Below are 22,678 nucleotides of genomic sequence, written 5' to 3'. Positions count from 1 at the left end.
ACTAAAGAAGCAAAAAAAAAGCCCACACAGCCTTAGGAATGCTGTCTGGAAGTATGGTGAGGACCAAAAAAATAGCAGTACTCTCATGTGACAGTTGCAGCAGCATTTTCCAGTGGCAGGGTAAGGCCAAGTCAGACAAACTCATGCATTGTAAGGCTGGCTATTTTTGTTGGTGTCATTAATAACTACTGTGTCATCATGAAGACACAGACTACCTGAGAGCTATCATACAGCTGCCTCTTACGTGATTCTCTGGAAAGGCTTTTGGTTCCATTCCTCTCGCTTCTGCCCTGGATAAGCTAATTTAATTAGCTGCTTAGTAAAGTTTAAGTTCAGAAGTGACAGACTTTACTCATGTAGAATGATAAAATTTCATGGTCTTTGCCTTAAGCGCAAATGCAAGATTTGAATCTCAACTCTGAACAGAGGCCAATGTATATTGTTCAGAAAGTAGATGGTGTTCACAGGCAGGAAAGAAGGGCCTATGGCTCTGTTTTTCTACCAGTCATCCCCACTCAGCTCATCTGTGCTCTGAGAGCCCTGTGCTGTGCCTGCCCATTGAACTGCCTCCCTCACTTCGTCTATTCTCAGGAAAGAGCAGCTATTCTTTTGGGGATTTAATTTCTTTGTCTTTTTAAAATGTTTTTTTTTTTGTTTTACAGTCTGTCTACAAATGGAGATAAGCCTCAAGGCTAAGGACAGGCAGGTAAGAGAATATAATTTGTCATTTCTAATAAGGACTGTTTAATGACAAAATATCAAGCACCACAGACCTCTGAGAGGGGGACCTATTGGGAAAAGCTGATATGCATGGATAAGCTGTATATTTTTGGAGCTGTAATGAGAAGATTCTCACATGAGATCATCAACAGAAAAGTCTTAGGTTCACCTTCTCCACTGAGCCAGAAGCCCAAATCACCTCACAGCTCCTCTTATATTCCTGAAAATGTCCACACTTTTAATGCTTTTGGAAGCCCAAAATATTGTTTATCAACGCTTCCATATCTACACTTTTTGTTCATTGGGTTCACAACTAAGAGATGCTTTTCAACAATATGTGATTTAATCTTGTCTCCTGTTAATTAGATGTTACTGAGGCTAAAATGTCTTGTCCTCCCTCAAGTATCATAGGCTACATTTTGCTTAGCAAAATATATTATTCATAAGCAAAGATATACTTAGCTGTGCAGTAAACAGAGCACCAATTAGCACCACAGTTGGTTTACCAAGTTTGTTTGTTTGTTTGTTTTCATAAGATTTCCTGACAGATTTCTAAAGGGCATTATTTCCCCCAAAGTATCTTCTAGTTTGGTAATGAGATTCAGTGTTTCTTGTGTCAGGAACAAAATACTTACATAGATCAGGAAATGTAAATACTGTACCCGCCTCATTACTATTTCTATGACCTCTTAAATATGGAGAAAACAATCTCTAGTATTTCAAAATGTCAAGCTCTGTAATAAGGAACTTGTCATAAGAGTCTTGTCGTTAGAGAAAGAAGTGGAGACTCTACCATGAGTGAAATGGCCCATCTTGCACTGCTGTAAGTGCAAAGTTTGTCCAAATCACAAGGTGGACATGGGCTTCTGAGCAGTTTACTGTCACTTAACAGGTTGGATGACTTAGCCTTGGTAACGGTATGTTGGCGTGCTCTTGACCCACAGCAATACAGGATAATTCAACTTACTTAACCTACAGCAAAAGATAGTTAAGGTGTCATACCCAGAGTTTATCTGATTTGAGAGTACAGCCACACCAGCCACTGCCTCTCATCCAACTTGCTGTAACTTACCAAGTTCTGCCGATTTGATCATGAGTCTCAGCCCTTGATTTTTTTGGTGACTTAATACTTCCTACACCTCCTACAAACATCAGGTTTCTCATAATTAAATTACTGAGTTAACACCCTGCCCAGCGTTTCTCAGTGCTAGGTTTTTAATTTGGCAGCACTTGTGTTCATTCAGTCCCAAGTATATGAGGTATTGAGGAAATCACAGCAGCAGATGGTTTGTGGTATAATATTCTGTGGCAGAGAAGAGTGTCTACGTTCTGCTAGGGTAAAATTGTATTAACTCTCACTTCCAGATCTTATTTTTTACATTCTGAAGCATTTTTATAGTGAATCTACAGCTTCTGTTGACACGTGAGTAGGAAATGGTATACAACAAGTAGCTGATTCTCATTCAAATTACACTCAATTTGCTGCTAGAAAATCTGGTTTATGTTACCACAGCAAATTACAGGATGTCAGTAACCTTTATTTTCTCAATTTGGATGGATATCCTTGCACTGAGTAAGCCAAAAAGAACTTGTGTTAGAATTTGCAAGTGGAAGAATAATCCAGTAAAGAAGATGATAGGATGTTTTCTCCTTCTTTATTGATGCAGTTTTATTAAATATAAAGGAAAACTTTAAAAGGTAGGCAAAAAAATTAATCTTGTGGAATGCAGAAAGATATCTACTGTAATCTTAGGCAAATGCTACTCCAGCTTTTGGAGAATCAGCAAGTGTTATTTCAGTGTTAGAAGGGGAAGTGACAACTACAGAGACTGCATATTTGCATCCAACTTATTCCCATTTTGTCATCATGAAATGATGAAAAGTGCACCTTACAGCTCACAGGTATAGCACACTTGGAGTCCAGTAAACAATATAGAATCATAGAATGGTTAGGGTTGGAAGGGACCTTCAAAGGTCATCTAGTCCAATCCCCCTGCAAGGAGCAAGGGACATCTCCAACCAGATCAGGTTGCTCAGAGCCTCATCCAACCTGGCCTTGAATGTTTCCAGGGATGGGGCATCCACCACCTCTCTGGGCAACCTGTTTCAGTGCTCTACAACCCTCAGTGTAAAAAATTTTTTCCTAATATCTAATTTAAATCTACCTCCCTCTATTTTGAAACCATTACCCCTAGTCCTGTCACAACAGGCCCTACGGAACAGCCTCTCCCCATCTTTCCCGTAGGCCTCTTTGAGGTATGGGAAAACTGCTATCAGGTCTCCCCAGAGCCTACTCTTCTCCAGGCTGAACAGCCCCAACTCTCTCAGCCTGTCCTCATAGGAGAGGTGATCCAGCCCTCTTATCATCTTTATGGCCCTCCTCTGGACCCTCTCCAACTCGTCCATGTTGGGGGTTCCAGAACTGGACACAGTACTCCACGTGGGGTCTCACGAGAGCAGAGTAGAGGGGCAGAATCACCTGTCTCAACCTGCTGGCCACACTCCTCTTGATGCAGCCAAGGATGCGGTTGGCCTTCTGGGCTGTGGGCACATTGCCTGCTCATGTTAAACTTCTCATCCACCATCACTCCAAAGCCCCTCTCCTCAGGGCTGGTCTCGATCCATTCTCTGCCCAGGGAGCAGTTCAACAAGTATTTTCTGCTCCAGAAACTCTTGCAATTGTGTTGCAACTGTCTTACTCCTCTCTAACACATTTATAGCATGATGCAAAACCCAGAGAGATCAATAGTAAAGTACTTACTTAAAACATTCCAGTGAATTACACCCGAAAAATCTGTTATACACACAAAAAAAGATGTACTATCATGTGCTGGAATGAGAATTTAAAATAATATATTTTTATGTTATTTTTTTTTAATAAAAGGTAGAGATTAGAAGTTATTTTTAATCATATTTGCTGCATGTATATCTTCAATGGCTCTGCAGCAGGTGGTGGAACCCAATTTGTAGTGCTTAATTTTAAATAGCAAGGGCTTAGGATGTACTGCTACGGCTTTTTGAAACACTAAGGCACTTATTTTCCTCTTCTTTTTACATGTATTGCATATATTTGTGATTAACATACCCTGTTAGTTGAGCTTCCCACAATGGTACTGTTCTGCAACTTTGCCACTTGGGCTAAAACGTTTCCTTATATAACGCAATCAGTCTTTTAGTCTTTCCTCTAGTTTGATACATTTCTGTTTTGAGGGGCAAAAAAAGTAAGAAAATAAATTATTTTTATTTCTTCTTGTTTGCAGTTTCGTTGTCAGTACCAGAAGTAGTACAAATGGCTGTGCAAAGCTACCAGAGGTAGGTGTCAGACACCATAAAAAGCCATTATAAATTCTTTTTTCTTCCTTTTCTTTTGGACAAATGGAGAAATTTTAGGTTTTTTGTTTTTTTTCTTCTCTCAAACTGGTTAGTTCAAAAATCCACATATCCCTCAAGGTCTGTTTAAGATGTGAGCTGATCGATAACCTGCAATGATTAAAAAAAAAGAAACAGAAATCAATGCAATGCTTCCACTATATATACAATTTGCTACTGATCTTCATGGGTACATGTAGGTAAAGTTAAGCTTGGATGTGATGAAAGCATGTCATTTTATGTATTGAGAAAGACTAGCATGCTGCAGGATGTTCCTTTTGTGGCAAGCAGGCTCTGAAAAGCAGTTGTTTCTCTGCAGATTGTCAGATACAAGCTTAATGAGAAGCAAAGTACAGAATTGTTCTCAGGTGCCACTCCTGCTGCTGCAACTCATTGTGCCTTGTCTCTTCAAAACTTTCTTAAGAGCAATTATATCTCTTGAAGTAGATGGCTAGAGAAACCATGCTCCCTAAAGGTTCCCCAAAGATTCACCATCTGTCAAAAGTGAGCCATTCTGCCACCTTTATAATTAGCATTTACTGGTACCTCACACCTACGTTCTCACACCTACTGTAACATACTGTTCTTGAGAATAAGCGTATTGCCACACTCTCATTCCAACTCTTGTAAGGCATTGCTATTATGTATCATTATAAACCAAGACAAAATGCAAGTGTTTACTCTTGGAAAAATCATAATGACATCCCAGAGGAGCACATGAGTAAATAAATTTCATTGTTACTTTTTTTCCAAACAGGTCCCTGCAAGAGTTTTCAGAAAGTCTGGTTACGTCAAGATGCAAGAGTCTCAGCTCTTCCCACTCGCTCGCTAGTGCACCCCAGAGGTTAGTTATCTCCATGTATTTCCAGCTAGGAATACAAGGTATTAGCCGATTTAGAGATCAACAAATGTGAATAAAATTTTGAATAAGCAGTTCAAGGTCTTAGTTTGTAAAAGGCATCTCCTCCTTTATTTTAACAAGATCAAAGCGACTGTCTTAATAACAGGTTTCTGATCTCAACTGGATTTGTAGCAGTTAAAAAAAAAAAAAAAAGGAAGTAAACTTAACTGAAACTGCAGTGGGCTTTGAATCCACTGGAAGATAAAGGACTGCAAGGTCTTACAGCAGCTGCAGCACACCTTACCTGTATTGTGTCTAGAGAGAAGTGAACCTGCAGAGCTGTGAACCTACACCTTTTATTAATGTTCATTTTGCTAAGCTATCTAGATCCCATGCCACCAAATTCCTCTGGAGGGAGGAACGTGTATTAATCTCTTAGCAATGTGAACAAAAATGACTACTTTCACTTAAGCAGTAGTTCTCCACAAGAGGGGAGAAGAAGGGAAGATGATTATTTGACAAAAAACAAGGCCATATGATAGCTACTTTAAGAGAAAAGTGGTACCAAGACAGTGGTGCAAATAATCCTGATGTTTTCACCACAGCATCTCTGAATGGCTGGCATTCTGGGAAAAGGATCCAGTGGAGATTCTTCTTGATTTGGGGTTTGGTACAGAAGAACCTGATGTCTGCACTAAAATCCCTCCTCGGTTCCTCAGTGGTGCTTCTGTAGCAAAAGGGATCAACATCCGAGTGTTTTTGGAAGCTCAGAAGCAACGGATGGACATTGAGAGGCCAAACCTATATGGTAAGGAGAGATATTTTGGCAAAAGGAGAAATTTTAGCATGGGAACTGAGAGAGCAGGGAAAAAGAGGCTTATGAAAGAAAATTAATGAAAAAGGGACATGTATTCAGGAGACATTGAGGATCCTTACGTACATTTTTGTGGCAATGATACTTCTTAATGTGACTGAAATATAGTTTACCTCTCCTGAGCTGTGGACTCTGATTTATGTGCTGAAGCTACCAGCTTGTGGCATTTTAAAACATAGATGCCCATCCCCTGTCAGACCAACTCCACCATCAGAGATTGTCGTTGGTGTTGCAGAAGCTGCAGAATTGAACATGGATCCATTGCCCCAGCTGCTTAGTAGGCAGTATGTTAGTACATACCCACCATCATTGGTGGTGTAAGCCAATATAGAGGATTTTGAATTCAGCCAGGCCCAGATATGGGCTCACATTTCCTTTTACTCTTGGTGGGCGCAGTACCCATCTCACAGGGAAATGTGCAGAGCAGATGACAAGGTCTCAACTTCCCATGACTAGAGCTGCCAGAGCTTGTGCATCAGACTCATAAATCTGTAAGTAAAAGTTAACAGGTTTGTGGTTCAAACATGCCCTAAGATGTAGATGAGGATCATATTTTAAGTACAGTAAAATTACCCCATTTAAAGCACACAGTCTTGATTTTTATTCATTTAGATGGTTTTAGTTCTCATGTTGTGTATTTTGCAGTTCAGAAACGTCCTCACACTGAAGATATATCTGCATTAAAATAGTATTGTTAATTTGCTGATATATCACCCATCTGAAAAGTCCAACTTTGACATCATTTCCCCTCATGTTTGCTGCACAAGATAGCCAGATGGCTCTTGAAATCTTCTGTTTACTTAAGATGCTCAGCGAAGCAGGATCTCTCACATAGCCTGTGCATTCCCGTTTAGAATTACACCAAGGAAGCAGTATGGATGGAATAAGAATTGAAACAGAAATGTCAGAGCATTGTGAAAAATGTGGTTTTTTCTTTTCTCTCTCTCTCTTTTTATAGCAAGCCCCGTGCACACATTTCAATATTTACAGCAAACTGACACATCAAACAGGTTTCTCTGCAATCATTTTCTTTTTCTCTAACTCCTCTGAGAGAGAGGGAGAAAGGGATCAGAGATAACCAGTATGAGTGGATGGTGGATGGAGACCTCAGGGAAGAAGGTAGAGAACTAGGAGGGAATGAAAGCAGAGAAAGAGCCTCTGAGGGAAGGAGTTTGCCAAGGTGTGAATTTAATGACTCGTCTTGCAATCATCTTCAATGGGAGGACTCTTAGTACATGTTAATGGCTTATCTGCACGGGGGAGTTGCTGAGAAGTAAGATAAGATTTGCATTTCTGTTTCGGTGGGTGTGAAGTCCATCAAAACATACTGATCTCGCTTTTGACAGTTTGGGAGGGGGTTTTCACACCATCTGCTTAGGCCTCCTAAGTATGTACCTAGGCTGGGAACATTTAATGGAGAGAGGTGGGATTCATCCTTCAGAGATACTTACCTCTTCTCTTTTCACTGACTACATGTTTCCTTAATACTGTGATTAACCTCAGCCTCATTCACTGCACCAAATTATAGGCATTTAGCTGAAGTACCATCTCAAGGAGCTCAATCACTACAGAGTCTTTCTATCTCCATAGCAAGTGCAGGGAGTCAGGCAACTCCTGGGGTGATCATCCAGTCACCCTTTAAAACATCTCTCAGAAGAAGCCATGTAGGTAATCTTGCACAAGTACCTTGCTACAGCTGGTGTTCGAGGACAGGACTTACAGCTAAAAATGGGTATAGCTGGTTTAGTGTACAAAATCCTGAGGAATATCCTCAAATGGTATAGCAAGAAGTAGGAGGGGCAAATCTGTGTTTATTAGATTCGAAAATGGATTGCACTTTTAGAGCTGGACCTAATCTGTCTGCCTTCAGTACTAATACTGGACCTAAATTTTCAGGCGCCTGCTGAGCCTTCTCTTCTAAGGCAGAGGCCTACATTCCTGTCATGGCAGCGAGGAGAATAGATGTTTTCAAAGGCCTCTAGAAGAAGATTCAGAAAAATACCCTTCTCTGTAAATTAAATAGAAGGTTTAGGTCTAGAGGCATTCCATGATATTTACCTCTATATTAACAATTTAAGGAACCCCAGACCCCCTACAGTCAGAGGACTGCTTTATCAGAGCATTAAAATGAAAGTGCCAAAAGGAGGCAGACCATGTGTCATATCTAGAAATTTCAAGACTGTATTGAACCACTGTTCTCAGAGATGTACTGGATGAATTAAGTTGTTGTCACCCTGTTTGGTTTATTATTACTGAACCATTTCAGTGCAAATACAGTCTGAATCGCTCTCATTTTTCTCTAACCATGGAAAAGGAAGGAATGTTTACTCTGAGTTAGTGAATGTCTAAGAGGTTTACTTTTTCCTATTCTTTGAATCAGCATGGAAAGTTCATTCATTTACTATGACATGTATTACTCTGAGAAAGTGAAAGATAAGGATTATGGGTACAATATGGGAGACAACAAACCTGAAGGATAAAAAATAAGAGAGGGAGGTGAGAGAGACCGAGGCTTTCCATAGCAGAGTGATCCCTGCCCACTTTTGTATTTCATTAATTTCCTAGAGCAGTCCTTTCCTGTTTCTGTTTGGCTTTTCTCTGCTTGTGATGAAAATAGCTTTCTAGGCCTGTTTCATTGCTGATCTGACCTTTAAAAATCCTTATGGATTCTTACAGAGTTACTTGCTAATTGTCTCCTTGCTTGGTGCTGGTTCCTCAGCATTATCAGAGAGTTTTCAAAAGGTTCATTTCACAAAAATAAGGTGTGTTTTCAAAAATGTCAGTCACTCCTTCAGTTTCTCAGCCAAATCCAAAAGAAAAGCTTATTCCCAGTGGTGAAAATTCTACTGACCTCATTAGAAGTGGTATTTGACTTCCTAACTGGAGAAATAAAGTCACTTGACAATCAGAAGTTATGTTAAGTGAAAAGTAATTATATTCCTGGATATGTTGATCCCCAGATTCTTTGAAAACTTCAAGTTTCTGAATGCCTTAGTTCAGAAATCTTGAAATGTTTCCATCTGACACTTAATAATTAAAAAAAAAAACCCACTACATTTCAGTACCACCTTTCCGTACTGCCATATCTAAATGAACTTGGGGTTTGATATCCTGTATCTGTGGATTTTTCACTTCCATTTCTGTCTGTCACAGCTGCTGCAACCCCTCACTGGAGCTGTAGTTCAAGTCTCACTCTCCTCTGTGAGATGAGTGTATTAGGTAGACAGCATTTTCCACGATGCGTGGTTGTTCTGTGCCCACCACTGGTCAGCTAGGAGAAGGGAGATATATGTTAGCCAGTAAATCTACCCCTAGAAGAGAAATGAAATGTAAATTGCTAAATGCATTCTCTGAAGTACAGCTTTGATTCAAGCAAAGGAGGTGTTGCCAAGACTCAATTTGAAAAAATCTAAAAAAAGGAAAATATTTTAATATATGACAAAGTAGACAATGCTGAAATTTCATTTTTACTTTTCCTGAGAAAAACTGAGCAATTTCAGATGTCTTGATTTTCCCACTGAAAATTTTGATTTTTTTTCCCTAAATTCTGCCATTTTCTGTGAAAAAAAAAAGATGTTGATTGAAAAATTCTTGCTGGCTGTGAAAATGTTCTGCTTTCCTTCATTCCACTGTGGGCCTATTGAAGATTTTCCAAATCCTTCATGTAGGTAACTATGTCAGCCTGCATAATACCAGATTTAAGGAAGGAGGAACAAAACTGTGAGCTTCCCCTTGTAAGTTATAAAATGGTTGATCAAAAAGCCATTAGAAGCCCTATAAAAGGTACAGATTCTAGGGAAGATTCATTTACCTTGTTTGCAGAATGGACATTTTCTGTTTTGGCTGAAGTTTCTGGTGAAAATGAATCTGTGTTTGTATCCTTTAATATCTCATCTGTGCTACAGATCTAGACTATTTTGCAGCAGGCTGAAGGGACTAAAGGTACCTTATCAGGCTCTTGCCTATTTGAGGCACGATCCTTGGGGACCACCCCTAGAAACTGAAGGGACTGCTTGCCTGGAGAGAAGTAGTCCATGAAGCAAGGCTGTCCCTGACACAATTTCTTCATGACCTGTGCATTTATTACATTGCACATGAGTGAGAAGATTTTTAATTGTTGCTCATTTCTCTTGTTGTTTGAGTTGTTCTTTAGATGTCTCAAGCTCTTTGAAATAATTTACAAAAGCTAAGCAGTGTGTAAAAACTATTTCAAATTGCAAGTTTGGTTCTGGTTCAAATCAAAAGAAAGACTGGGCTGCTGTGCCACTGTCAGTCAAAGATTGGCATTTTTATCGCCTGACGTAGTGGGAGCCAGATTAAATACTGAGGACAAGATGTGCTTTACATGGAGAGCATGTGGTAGCACAATGGATGTCCAAAACCAAAAATTATTTACTCTGGCACCCCAAACTTAAGCACATGGAATTATACAACACTGTGTAATTTGTGTACTGATAGATCAGATGACTCCTTTAAACAACATCAGGTGAAACCTTTGACCATGTCTTAAAAAGTGGCAGTGACTGCAACATTTTCCTCAGGCAGTGTCTGGGGAAAAAAAAAAAAGGACTATTCTTGAGATATAGTAACTATCAGGAATTATATGTCACGGTATTTGTCCCCAGTGCAAAGGACCAACTCAGATCCATGTTAAATATTAACTTGTTGACTAGTTGTCAGTGCAGCAGCATTATCAACAGCCTGCATGCAGACTGCATGCAGTATATTTGTCTACTCTGTAAGAGAAATGGCAACCAAGAAAGTTAACATTTTGCCGTCTACTGTCCTCAGTGAATCTCTCAAGGAGGGAGGAGTCACGGTGATATATTTATTGCATTGGGATAGGTACAGACACAACTTGCAAGCAAATGCATTGCGTTTCTTTGTGTAAATAATTTGATAGTGTTGTAGTGATGGAAATCTCCAGGATCCCTAGGAGAAAACATTATCTACTTCTCTTTAGAAGTTATGCCATGGAAAAAATGACCGAGAAATTACAGGAGGTTAGTGGAACGAAAGAAATCTGGGAACCTTTATACAACATCAGCTACATGTTTCTCGGGGATAAGTGTTTTGCTTTGTGTTGCTATGAAAATGAGAACATAGCTTCTGTAGTCAGTTTTTATCAGTTAATGACTATATGCATTTTGCAGTTATCCTGGACAACTGCCAGTTGTAAACATTTGAGATGAGATTTTAATAATTTTATTCACACAAATTTTAATAAGTCCTCAAAAATGGCATCCAGGTCTGGCCCAGCCAACTGGAGACTTTCAGGCTGGATTCTGCAACCTTTATTCATACAGAGGAGTATTCAGCTGCACTTGACGCAACAAATTCAATCGTGCATGTTTGTCTAATATAAAGAACTATGCAATGACATCTGTATGTAGCCTGAATGGATCTCCGGAAGTAAATGGAAAAATTTAATAACTTTTGAATGAGGTACTTAGTATGTTTCTTGGCAATGACAAGTTTGAATAATCATTGTACCTGATTATTTCAAATTGTATTTTTAATAACCATGTTGCCTTCCATTCTGCCAAACTTAAGAACGTTTTCGACAGCTGGAAGTACTTGACCACGTAACCAGTGCCCTCTCATCTTTGCTGACCAACGTCAACACCCAACAGACCAAAGCACAGGACACTGGTGAGGATGAGACTGGTCTCTTGGATGCTGCAAAGAGCAGACCTGCGGTCACAGGAGTAAAGCGGAGAAGAATAGGTCAGCTCCTGAAAAGGGCTTCTCAGCAGACAGCACTGCTGAAACAGGGCTGGCTGGCACCTGTGGAAGCCAACTTGGCTATCAAGAAAGAGCAACTTCATTCTTGTGCAGATATTGCTGAGAAAGGAAGAGTCCAGGTGGGCTTTTCTGCACGTGTTACGTTGGGCTGTCTGACCCAGGAGCAAACGCTCAGAGACGAAGGTGCCTCGGCATATCCTACATCCCAGTGTCCACTGGCTCCGTCAGGGAAAACCTGGACTACTTCCCACCTAGCTGCAAAACAGCCCCACATTTCTCCTGCGTGTGAGGTGCCTGCCAAAGATAGGCCAAGAAAGGAGCCGCCTTTGTATGTGGCCCACACGCTCAAAAAACCAGTCGACCTAAACTGCAAGCTGCCAAACTCATTTGAAATGGAAGAGGTGAGGTGGATTTTTGTGTATTGCTTGCTAGCAATGTATCTCCACCCATATTTATGCTATAGATTTGGATTCTCTTTTTCAGGATGGAAGCTAGAGTAAATGACTCCAAACACCATGTGGCAACATTACAGGGAAAACCAGTAGGATTTACACTACTCATTTGGGGTTTTGATTATTTTAAATTTTCTTTATATTAGGATACTGTCAAAGAAGTTGGCAGAAGTTACTGAGGTAGGATTCATTCAGTCAGTATGGTAGTGTAAGATGCTAATGTGTCTTACGCAGTGCTAGGGTTTTTTTTTTTAATAGAATGAAGTTGCAGGAACACCAATACGTATGGTGAAGGATATTTTTACAGATCCAGTCATTAACTGGCCTTGGTTATTTTTTCATATATTTTTTTCCCCTAAGTTCATTTTCTGGTGTGTGCTTTCAGAAAGTTGCATCACAAAATTAGCCTCGGTGTTATAGCAATGTTTGAAATATTTTATTACTCTGTAAGCTGAGTGGCCTAAAACCAGAGTAACTCAGAACTGCAGCTTTTTTTCATATCCAGTCAGCAAAGTCCATGATACTCAGCTATCTGTATGTTTTAGCCACAGTGGGCTGTCGGTAGGGGTTCAACATGAAGTAGCAGAGACCATGATACTTTCCAGTCCTTCTCTTACATCTAGAGTTGTTGTGTGAGCAGCAGTTTTTCTGTCCATACTGCAGAAAAAGGGCTATGGTAGGATATTCTCCAATGATACAGACTCCACTAGGATGCCAACAGGAATACTCTTTCCTTTCCAGACATCCTTCAAGAATGAGGAGAAGGGAGGAGTCCAAAAATCAGGCTCTGCTGTGAGAATCAAAGAAAGGAGGAGAAATCAGATGGTTGTCAGCCCCTTGCAAACATATGGAGCATGGGAGGGAAGGAGGGAGAGAAGGAAGGGAGGGAGCAGAAAATTACTGGAAAAGGTGGGAGGCTTAAAAAAATTTCCAGTTTTTAAAGCATTGGAAAAGGTCAGGTTAAGGTGATGGCATTCTTCTCAAGCAAAGGATATTTAACTTTTCAAGTCCTTCCAAGGGTGTATTTTTCTGAGAAAGGTTTGGTTCATCCTTTGTGTCAGCAGAGCTGACAGAGCATGGGCCTGATTATCAGCTTTGGTGCGGAAGAGGGTGTCTTTCAGAAATCTCTGGCACAACAAATTTATAGTCCCAAAGCAGCCCATATGTCTTTGTAAAGCACTTAGCATGCTGAACTTGCAGCTCTGTGACTAGAGGCTCACACAAAAGTGAGAACATTGACAGAGCAGGAAATGCAGATGATTGTAAACTCCCCAGTCTGATGTCTAAGACAATTTGGTGAATGCTGTGTGTTCAAATTAGACAGGGCATATATTGGTTAACTTCTGAGTATTCTCTACTACATCATTAAATTAAGGCTGTAAGAACCCTGCACTGGCTGAAACCATCAGGCCACCTAAATCATTAGTCTGGCAATGGCCAGTAGCAGATATGGGAAACAGAATAACAGTCATGTATGAAGCCATTCTTGTCTTGTATTCTTCTAGCTTTTGACAATGAGGGGCTTAGAGATTTCTTGAGCTACAGACTGCATGGAAGACACACCTAACATGCATGTTCATGTTTTACTTGTATCTAATAGATCCCTTTTTCTATAATGTTTGGTTGTTTGTTGTTTTTTTTTTTTCTGCAGGAGTTTATGCAGCATCATGACATGATGCTCCTCCTGATACTATGGAAGAGTCAAACGGGTCTTCATTCCTAGAGGAAAAAAATTCTGACCTTACATACACTCTTTGGCAAGAATTTGCCTCCATATGGTTACATTTCCTTGACTTTCTTCTATTAATTCATATTTTTTCCTAAGGACTCTTTCTCTGAGGCTATTCAAACAAGATTGTTACATGTTGGGAACCTTTATGTATTGATTACTTTGAGCAAGGCTTGGAAAGGTTCTGAGACTAGAGCCTAGTTTATGACAGGAACAAATATTTTTAAAAGGATTCAACCAAAAAGGAACCATCTGAAATATTTCATGTTTTCATTTTGAAATGTCCGGAATTCTTTTGGTTTTTATTCCTACCCTCCCCCCCAATAACAAGGCATACACTTATAATCATTACCATCAATAATAATTTTTCCTCCTCTCTTCCTTTTCTTTTAAGATTCAGAGTTTTGAGGATGAAACTCCATGTGGAAATGCTCCTGACACCACTTCAGGTGAGTGTTAAGAAACAGACCATTTGCCAGTTTTTAAAACGCTATTCCCATGTAGCTGCTTCTAAACTTATCCAAACAGTATGTTTTCCCTCTGTTTCCATAACCTCTGGCATTTGGATGCATTATTCTAGACATGTCAGTCTAGATGATATGATTTCACAAATCACAGAGCTGTAAAATATCCTCAGCTTGTCAGGGAGACACAACGAGTGCACACAAAGAGGGTACCTCACATGCACAGCTTTGAGTGTGTGGGGTCCCTCCCTGATGCTTTAAGCAGACCTCTCTCTACTCTTCCAAGCGACACCAAAGCTTCACTCCTGCTTGGTGAGTTATTTGCCAGACTAAGATGATCCCTTATCTGCCAACTCTCAGATCCCTAGGAGAGAAGTCAACCAGGAGACTGGAAGTAGTGGCTCTGCAGCCGCTGCATATGCAACTCAACCAGGATTGTGTAGCCGGGATGTTCTGGTGGCAGCGTGGCCTCTATGCCATCATGAGTCTCCTATATCACATAGACTGCCATCACATGAGCTGACGTAGCATTAAATCGTGTGTTAGAAAATAAGTTATTTGAGGGGTTTATGAAAGGATTAAAAGCAAAGCTGTTAGACCAGATGTTATGCTGTCATTTTGGGCAATCTGAGTTTGGATCCTGAGAAGCGTTTTCTGGCAGAGGTGGTGATGTTGAAGAAATGGCTGTTCAGCCTCCAGAGCAGGGAGCTCTTGGCCTTACTCTCTAATGACCCTTTCCAACCAGTGCTTAGAGCAGTACTGGCAGTTTTGTTTGGGTTTTTGGGTTTGTTTTTTTTTTTGGTTTTAAATGAGACAAAAATTTAATGTGAAATTATTAATACACAGCAAGAAACGCAGATAGCAAGGGACAAAAGTGAAAGTTTGGTGAACCCTCACCTTTTGAGGACTACATTAGATCACTTTTGGAGAGCCAGCACAAATAATTAGCAACTCAAGTTCATACACAGGAATCTAAAAAAAAATTCAGATGTCTACTGGTGCTGGTCATTCACAGATGCCATTAGCTGGAGTGATAGCTGGATTTGCAGGAGTAAAATCGTGAGCTTGTTCAAGGTGGTGGCATAAGTCCCTCTGACTTCAGTGAGGTCAGTGTTTTCACCAAAGTCAATGGGGTTTTCTTGGTGAATGTAAGAGCTGAGTAAATGTGATGGAGTATATAATGAATTCCTCAGTTCCTGAGAGTTTATTTTTGTATTCTGTAAGCATACATTTGCTGTTTTGTTAGGGTTGGTTTTTTTTTTAATGGTGTAATAGATTGCATACCTATGATTTTCAATTGCTCTTGCCACACCTTTTGGCAAGGTTGTATATGTCCAGTCTGCCAATGTATGGCTCCAGTGACTTTTGGGGCTTAATGTCAGGCTATTCAGACTGTGATTTCTCACCTGAGTTACATGAGGTTACTTTGATTTTGTTTTCTGATAGATGCCTTGACCTTCAGGAACAAAGGCAAGCCCCATACCAGTAGTCTTGTTCATATTAGTCAATTGTACAAAGAATAGCCATTTCCCAGGACTGGTGCTGTGAAAAAACACCATTTGGACAAAAATTCAGTGAGAAATTAAAAAAAAAAGAGAATGTGGACATAGCCTAGTGAGGAAAAAAATCCAAATGTAATAACATACCCACAAATATTATTTTCCTTTCTTTGTCTATCTCTAAAAAATGACTGCGCTATTTAATGATGAAGGGTATTGGTTAAAGAATTTAACAGATTGTATAGGTATATAAATCACAACACATAAGGGGAAAAAAAATAACTACATGCCCTGAATACTCTTCTAAGACATAAGAATAAGCGTGTATTTAGTAGTGATTTCATGACAGTAAATGCAGAAAGTAATTATTTGTTTTTAATTCTGGTAAGACTATCATCCATTTGAGTGATCAATGAAAAGCATGCAAGTAAACTGCACTTAAGTAAGATTTATGCCTTTGCAGAACATTAATACTATTTTAGAGTTCATTTAAACACTGGAATATCTCTCTCTCTTTCTCTTTCTCTGTTGTTTTAGTGTAATTTATGCTTAGCCTAAATTTAAAGTGGAGATTTCTGGCTTTTTTTTTACAGACTTTTTTTCATATTCTTCCTCTTCTTCCCACTGCTCTTAAATGGTGTGCCCCTCCATACCCATGGGAGTTTTATTGCAACTTCAACTTGCTGTGCATCATGGAAACAGTCTAAAAATTACTGCTTGTGAACGTTGTATTGTTAGTAATGAATAATGCCTAGCTCTTTAAAAGATTCCTACCAAATTAATCAGAATTTGTCTCAGACCCATAAGTAGAAGCTCAAAGTAGGTACTGAGTGGGAAATAAAGTTTATCAAGAGCCTACACAATGAAAACAGCTCCCAGGAGGGCATGCCTGAATCTAGACTTGGCCTCCAAATTCCCTGGAGCACAGGCTCCTTATTTTTCAAGGCTCATGCAGTGCCTAATACCATAAGGACCCACTCTTATGTGGCTGTGGCTCTGTTGGAAACAGTATGAGTGATGACGAAGATGTGAAAGCCTGACATGACCCTGCTGAAATGGGAGCTCACCTGGGTGGGAAAGTGCGAGGTTCCCACTATGAGAAGAAATAGAGATAGATAGGAACAGACTGCTTTGCCTAGATGGAGCATATTAGAGACGGGTGACTTATGGAAGTACTTGTCCCAGTGGTATTGTCCCTTGGCTCTGTAGCCTGGCCTCAATTTTAGTCCAATTGCTTCATTTTCCACACTCCCTATGAAAGCCAATTCCCTGGCTGCTGTGTGTCTTCTTTATATTTCTCCATAATGTAGATTCTGGCTGTTTAACTGCAGTAGGCTTTATGATAAGGCTTTTTTTTCCCCCTCTCTCTTGGCAGAATGCTGAGACTTAATTTTAAAAGGCGCTCAAACACCCCAAACATCCCTGAATGACATACAGAGAAAGCAGAGTGTTTTCTAGCTCTGTTTTAAAAAATATTACAATCTTTTTTATTAGGCAATTTTATCATTGTTATAAATAAGTAATTGTACTGGGGAGAAGGGATAATCCTTATTTAATTAAATTCATCTATACTCCCAGGTTGGCAGCAACCAGACATATGTGAGACTAATACCCACAGCCTGCCTGTATGCATGTGCAATTAAAAATTCACTCTACAGTAGCACTGGCAGTTTAGTGTTGCTTTTGGCATTTACAAATTCTTTTATTTTGTGACTTTTTTTTTTACCATACACATATGCTGGAGCAGATGTTGCTTATTTGTTGTTTATTCAAATCTGTAGGCTCTGGCAGCTAACTCCATTGTTCTGTAATGAAGCTTTATTCACTGTCCTGTATTAGGACCCAGCAAATGCATGACAGGCAGAGTTAGCTCTCAGCAGGAACTACAGTTATTGTCCTTACTTATTGGCTGTTTATATTCTAAAGCTCACCGTTGAGGAAGCTGGCTGGGCAGGGTAAGGGGCTGGGGATGCTGTGTGCAGAGGAAAATTACTTTACTCCACTCACTGTATCTTTGCCCTGATGAGGTGCAGGCTTGCACGTAAACTCATCTGTGTTGCAGAGATTTCATATTCAGCACTTGAAAAATAGAGCTGTTCTCCCCCTTCACCCCCTCTTCTGACTTGTTCTCCTCCCCCACCCCTGCTGCTCCTTCCTTTTTCAATTAGCCTTTGTAAAGCACTGGGTTTAACTAAAGGATGTTCCAATGTAGCTCACCCCCGTTAACTCAGCACGTGCCTGAAAATTCATTAGCAGCAACATCTATTAGGGAAGCATCGGAAGTCGGTGTTATTTCAATGCACGTCGTAGTCACCCACTCCCCCTTGCTCCTTATTTACTTCCTCTCCCTCTGTGGGGAGGCCACGCAACCAAGAGGCAGGAATTCCTACGCGGTGCTGACCCAAGTGGACACAGAGCTCCTGGGCTCTTGAGTGCCAACAGAAAGGCATTAGCCTGCTGGAAAAGCCCTTGGTAGCCCAAGAGGCAATCAATCAGGAAAGTAACCACCTCCATCTGGCTCACTGTGACATGGTAGCTCACTACCAAAGCGCTTGTGATTCATCTTGTCCCAACGAGTGATGCCAGGGATTGCATACACCCATTTTTTTGCAGCAGCTGGGAACGTCCTAGCTTCCCCGCATGCTGAGCTAACACATTAGCTCCTGTGACATACCAAGTAGCAATTCTTTCAATTATCACACCTTCACTCCTCCTACTCACCCACTCCTCTGATGGTTTGGCACCACAGGAATATTCACAGAATGCAATTGGTATTTCTTTTAATTGACTGAGTGCCAACAACGCGAATCCTGTTTATTATCTATTATCCATTGTAACGTTTACCTGCAACTGAAGGAGCAATGTCTTCAAAAGTGCACGAAAAAAACATGCATATTTCCTATACTTCAAAGAGTACAGGACTTTCTGGGTACCTTTCTCTATTTTCAGCATAAAGAAGTGAACAGGTATTTAGTATTTCATACTTGCTGTAGAGCCTACATCACAGTTTTTCTTCACATACAACGCAGTGACTTTTAGCTTTAAGTACAGGTTAAAGGAAAGGGAAAGGCAAAGAGATGGCCAAAGGGAAGACTTGCTAAAGCTGGAATCAAAATCAGGAGCTGAACTTAAGAATCTCCTACAACTACTCTTGTGTTGATATTGATATTTATACTCAACTTTGGCGTTGGTTAATGACCACATACAGCCTCCAAATATGAGTTGTCCGTTCATAAAGCATGATGAATAATAATTGATCCATAATAGATAGATCCCTCTTTGCAACAGTTTTATCTTCTGCAGATGACCTGGCACAAAGGAGACATCCACCTTCTTTAGCTACTTTGGGTTGTCTCCATTTGTTTTATGACATCACAGCCCATATTTTTAATATCTTCTGCATATGAACCATGTAAAGGCCTTCTTATTTTTTCCTGTTTCTTACATAAGGGACCTGTAAGTGAGAATAAGAGGAAGGTGTATAATTTTAATGCATTTTGTAGCCTGAAGAAGTCTGGAGGGAAAGTCATGTGGTCCCAGAAAGAAGCAGAAACTGCCAGGGAGCAGAGACTGAGACAAAAGACCAAAATGAAAAGCAAAGTTGTGAAATGATGAGTCTTTGAATCTTCCTGCATCTTCTCCCAGTCCAGAAATATCCCGAATTGTCTGGTCCCCTCAGAGAAGTCCTCCTAGAAAGGCAATTTATTTCTGCAGCTCTTCAGAATACTCTGGCTGCTTCACTTTGGCAGAGTCCTCCTTGGTGTATCGAAAACACATGCACATGTCTAAGTTCAGCAATGGATATAAAGACCCAGGAGGTGGTGATGCCACGTTCACCAGTAGCAAAGAAAGGAAGTCTGGCAGACTTTTGAAATAGCGTCCGGAGGTCGTGCCATCCACCAGTGGTGTCAGTAGGCCCTGCCTGCAGCCCTCGGCTCTAAGCAGCCATCCCAGGAGCTTTAAGGAGCTGTATGATTTTCAGTGAGTACATTCCTAAAAGTCATTGCACATCTATAACATTTCGCTGCATGTATGTGTCATATTTTAGATCCTGCTGCGGCAGGCTGATTCATCCTAGTGGGAAAGGATATGCACATACAGCATACTTAAGGCAGATGGCCCAGTGAAATTTATAAATCCTGATGTTGTTAAAATCTTAGAGGGGAAAAAAACTAAAAAAGCCCCAAATTTAGGTGTCCAGGAGGACAACCAGATACTTTGACAACCAAATAATTAAGAGATATCAGTCTAGATAAACACTGATAGCCTTTTAAACAGTAAAACTTCTGCAATGGAATCTAGTTGTGCTAAAGTTGTGCTGAGAGCTTGAAAGGTCTTTTCTAATGTTCCCTCCTCTGCCTTTTCTTCCTATGGCCTTAACAGAAGGTTAGAAGGATCAGAGCCTTGCCTGTGCGGTCACTGATTTACATGTTGCTGTATTAATTGTTTCAGTTCACAGCCTGACTCTTTGAACCTTGCTGCAAAGTTTGAAATCCCAACTCTGCATCCAGCTCAGGCTTCAAGGCAGCACTGTGAGAAAGTACATACTTTTTCTGATGGCACCACATTGCTTTGCCATGGCTCCTATGAGTGGGTTGATCCCCCTCAGTGTCAGTGACACCTGTGAGAAGGGGTTCTTTGGTGTTATGCTGGGTTATCTCTTATGCTCTGGAGAACTTTGATTTCTTTATGGATGAGAAATATGATTCCTATTCCATAGATCTTCTACATACATGCTAACTACTGATTGATACTTAGCATTTCTCCTCTGGAAGATAGCACTAGCAAAGAGAGGTAGGCTTACTAAGCCTGAGTCTTAGACTGCAGGAGCAGGGACATCTCCAACCAGATCCGGTTGCTCAGAGCCCCATCCAACCTGGCCTTGAATGTTTCCAGGGATGGGGAATCCATCATCCTTCTGGGCAACCTGTTCCAGCGTTCTACCACCCTCATTGTAAAAAATTTCTTCCTTGTATCCAGTCTGAATCTATCTCCTTCTATTTTAAAACCATTACCCCGAGTCCTGTTGCAACAGGCCCTAAAACCTTTGTCCTCATATTTCTTGTAGGCCTCCTTTAGGTACTGGAAGACCACTATAAGGTCTCTGTGGAGCCTTCTCTTCCCCAGTCTGAACAGCCTCAACTCTCAGCCAGTGTTCACAGGAGAGGTGCTCTAGCCCTCTTATCTTCGTAGCCCTCCTCTGGACTCACTCCAACAAGTCTGCAACAAGAAGTTGCAGGACCTAGCGAAAAACATAGGGGCTTTTCAGTGATTTTTCTGAAGGGTCTCTGTAAGGGTTGCTGGAAGCCATCCTCCCTTTTGTGAGGTGCTCTCAGTCGCAGAAAGCCCTACGAGACTCCCTGTGATTGCTTGTTTTTTATTCATTATCTCTGTCCAGCTGCTACTGGGAGAAGTTGTGATGTAACGTGATCTACAGTGTAGGCTGATGACATTCAGCTCTACCTCTCATTTTCATCAGAAGCAGACACAACCATCACCCATCTCTCCCGACATTTGGCAGCAGCACGAATCTGAATTAATGACAGTTGGCTGGAGCTCAGTTGAAATAAGATGGAAGTGATACTGACTCTCAAGGAAAAGTAGGAGGAGGACCTGGCAAAGTTTGAAGCTGTTTCATCAGCTGAGGGAAGATAAAAGACCATTGTCAAAGTGACTGCAATTTCAGGTTTTGACTAGATTCATCACTACTCCTAACCTCCCAGACTGCAGAAAGATCATTTATCACAGAGAACTGCCTACAGTGTTCTCTCTTTTCCTGTCAAATTCAGCTCTTAGATTACTCATTTATACTTTTATCATTTCTAGGGCAGTGTGTTCTTGTGTAGGACAGGCGGGACGTGACGGGAAGCTCTGACTCTCAGGGAAGGCAGCTGCCTTGCTCCCGAGCATGGCAGTTTGCAGCAGTGAGTCTGCTGCTCTCAGTGGCAGTGTGGGAGATTCACAATGTCGATCTGTATTACCAAATCTGACATGACCTTTGTTCCCAGCTACTTTAAATACTTTCTCTAGCTCCAGCCAACCTATTAAAGAGAGTTTCTAGAGTCATGGACCAAATTGTCCTGGGGATATTCTTGAAAGGGGCGAAGGTGAGGACTCCTGGATGGTGAACTTCTGTCACCAGTGCCCACAGATGTCAGTTCTGACCCTCTCTAGAGAGGCACAGAGTGGTTCACTAGTGCAGGGAATTACATCCTTTTCAGTGATGCACAAGGTAGAGACCATGCTTCTTCCTTTGCCCATATTCATCTCTGATTTGGGTAGGCAGGAGGGGAAATGAACATTAAAAAGAAAAAATAAAATGTTTTCTTTTTTTTTTTTTTTTTAATGAGTAGCTTAACAGAATATTATCATCTAATTCAGTTCTTCTCCAAAGCTTCCTTCTACACACTAACTCAGGACAACCTGTAATGTGAGAGAGTGAAAGAAAGAGCCAACCCACCCACCAGCCCCAGGCGTTTCACAAAGGAGTATATTTATACCTGCTGTCGCGGCGCTGACTGTAGTGTGCAGCAGATGTACTGAAGCTAGTTTTAAATCAGTAAATATGTGCACCAGCTTTAAAGCACAACAGCATATTGTGCAGGTACCAGTAGCTGTCTAGCCACAGCATCAGGGAGCTGACAGGGCACCCCCTCACCCTGCTTTTCAGACAGGTTTTCCAGCCTGGGCAGCGCTCCAGGCTGCTGTGCTCTGCCTGCTGACTGTGCTGTGCCATGAGCACGCTAGACATAACCATACCATACGCTGAATCTTAAGCCGAAAACTTGGCTGGAACTTGATGCAAAACTGCTTTTTTTCCTCGGGTGTTTTGGAGGAGGAATAGAGCCAAATGCTCTGACGATAGACGTAGATTTGCTACCTAGCTATTTCTGTCGTGCCCTGGGCCGGCATTGTTTGTGTCTTTAATGCTCCGTGAGCTGGTTCCCTCAAGTGCTTATGGCTGATATCTGGAGAGCATCTAGGC

General features: G+C 40.9%; 1 protein-coding gene across 3 annotated transcripts in view; it reads left to right on the top strand.

Moving 5' to 3' along the window:
• The window catches only part of ITPRID1 (ITPR interacting domain containing 1), a 46,176-nt gene that overhangs the window by 5,796 nt on the left and 17,702 nt on the right, over positions 1 to 22,678 (top strand). For 2 of the 3 annotated variants that reach the window (XM_086742999.1, XM_086743000.1), the window contains exons 2-7: positions 663 to 706; positions 3,981 to 4,032; positions 4,847 to 4,933; positions 5,536 to 5,738; positions 11,358 to 11,950; positions 14,125 to 14,179. In XM_086742999.1, coding sequence (XP_086599125.1) covers positions 4,010 to 4,032; positions 4,847 to 4,933; positions 5,536 to 5,738; positions 11,358 to 11,950; positions 14,125 to 14,179 — 961 coding nt within the window. In that variant the 5' untranslated portion in view covers positions 663 to 706; positions 3,981 to 4,009. Of the gene's footprint in view, positions 1 to 662; positions 707 to 2,092; positions 2,144 to 3,980; positions 4,033 to 4,846; positions 4,934 to 5,535; positions 5,739 to 11,357; positions 11,951 to 14,124; positions 14,180 to 22,678 lie in introns of those variants that run through there. The other variant, XM_086743001.1, reaches the window with a different exon arrangement.

The sequence above is a fragment of the Chlamydotis macqueenii genome, chromosome 2 (assembly GCF_036417535.1).
Source record: "Chlamydotis macqueenii isolate bChlMac1 chromosome 2, bChlMac1.mat, whole genome shotgun sequence".
NCBI lineage: Eukaryota > Metazoa > Chordata > Aves > Otidiformes > Otididae > Chlamydotis > Chlamydotis macqueenii.
This window is presented reverse-complemented; position numbering and strand designations above follow the sequence as displayed.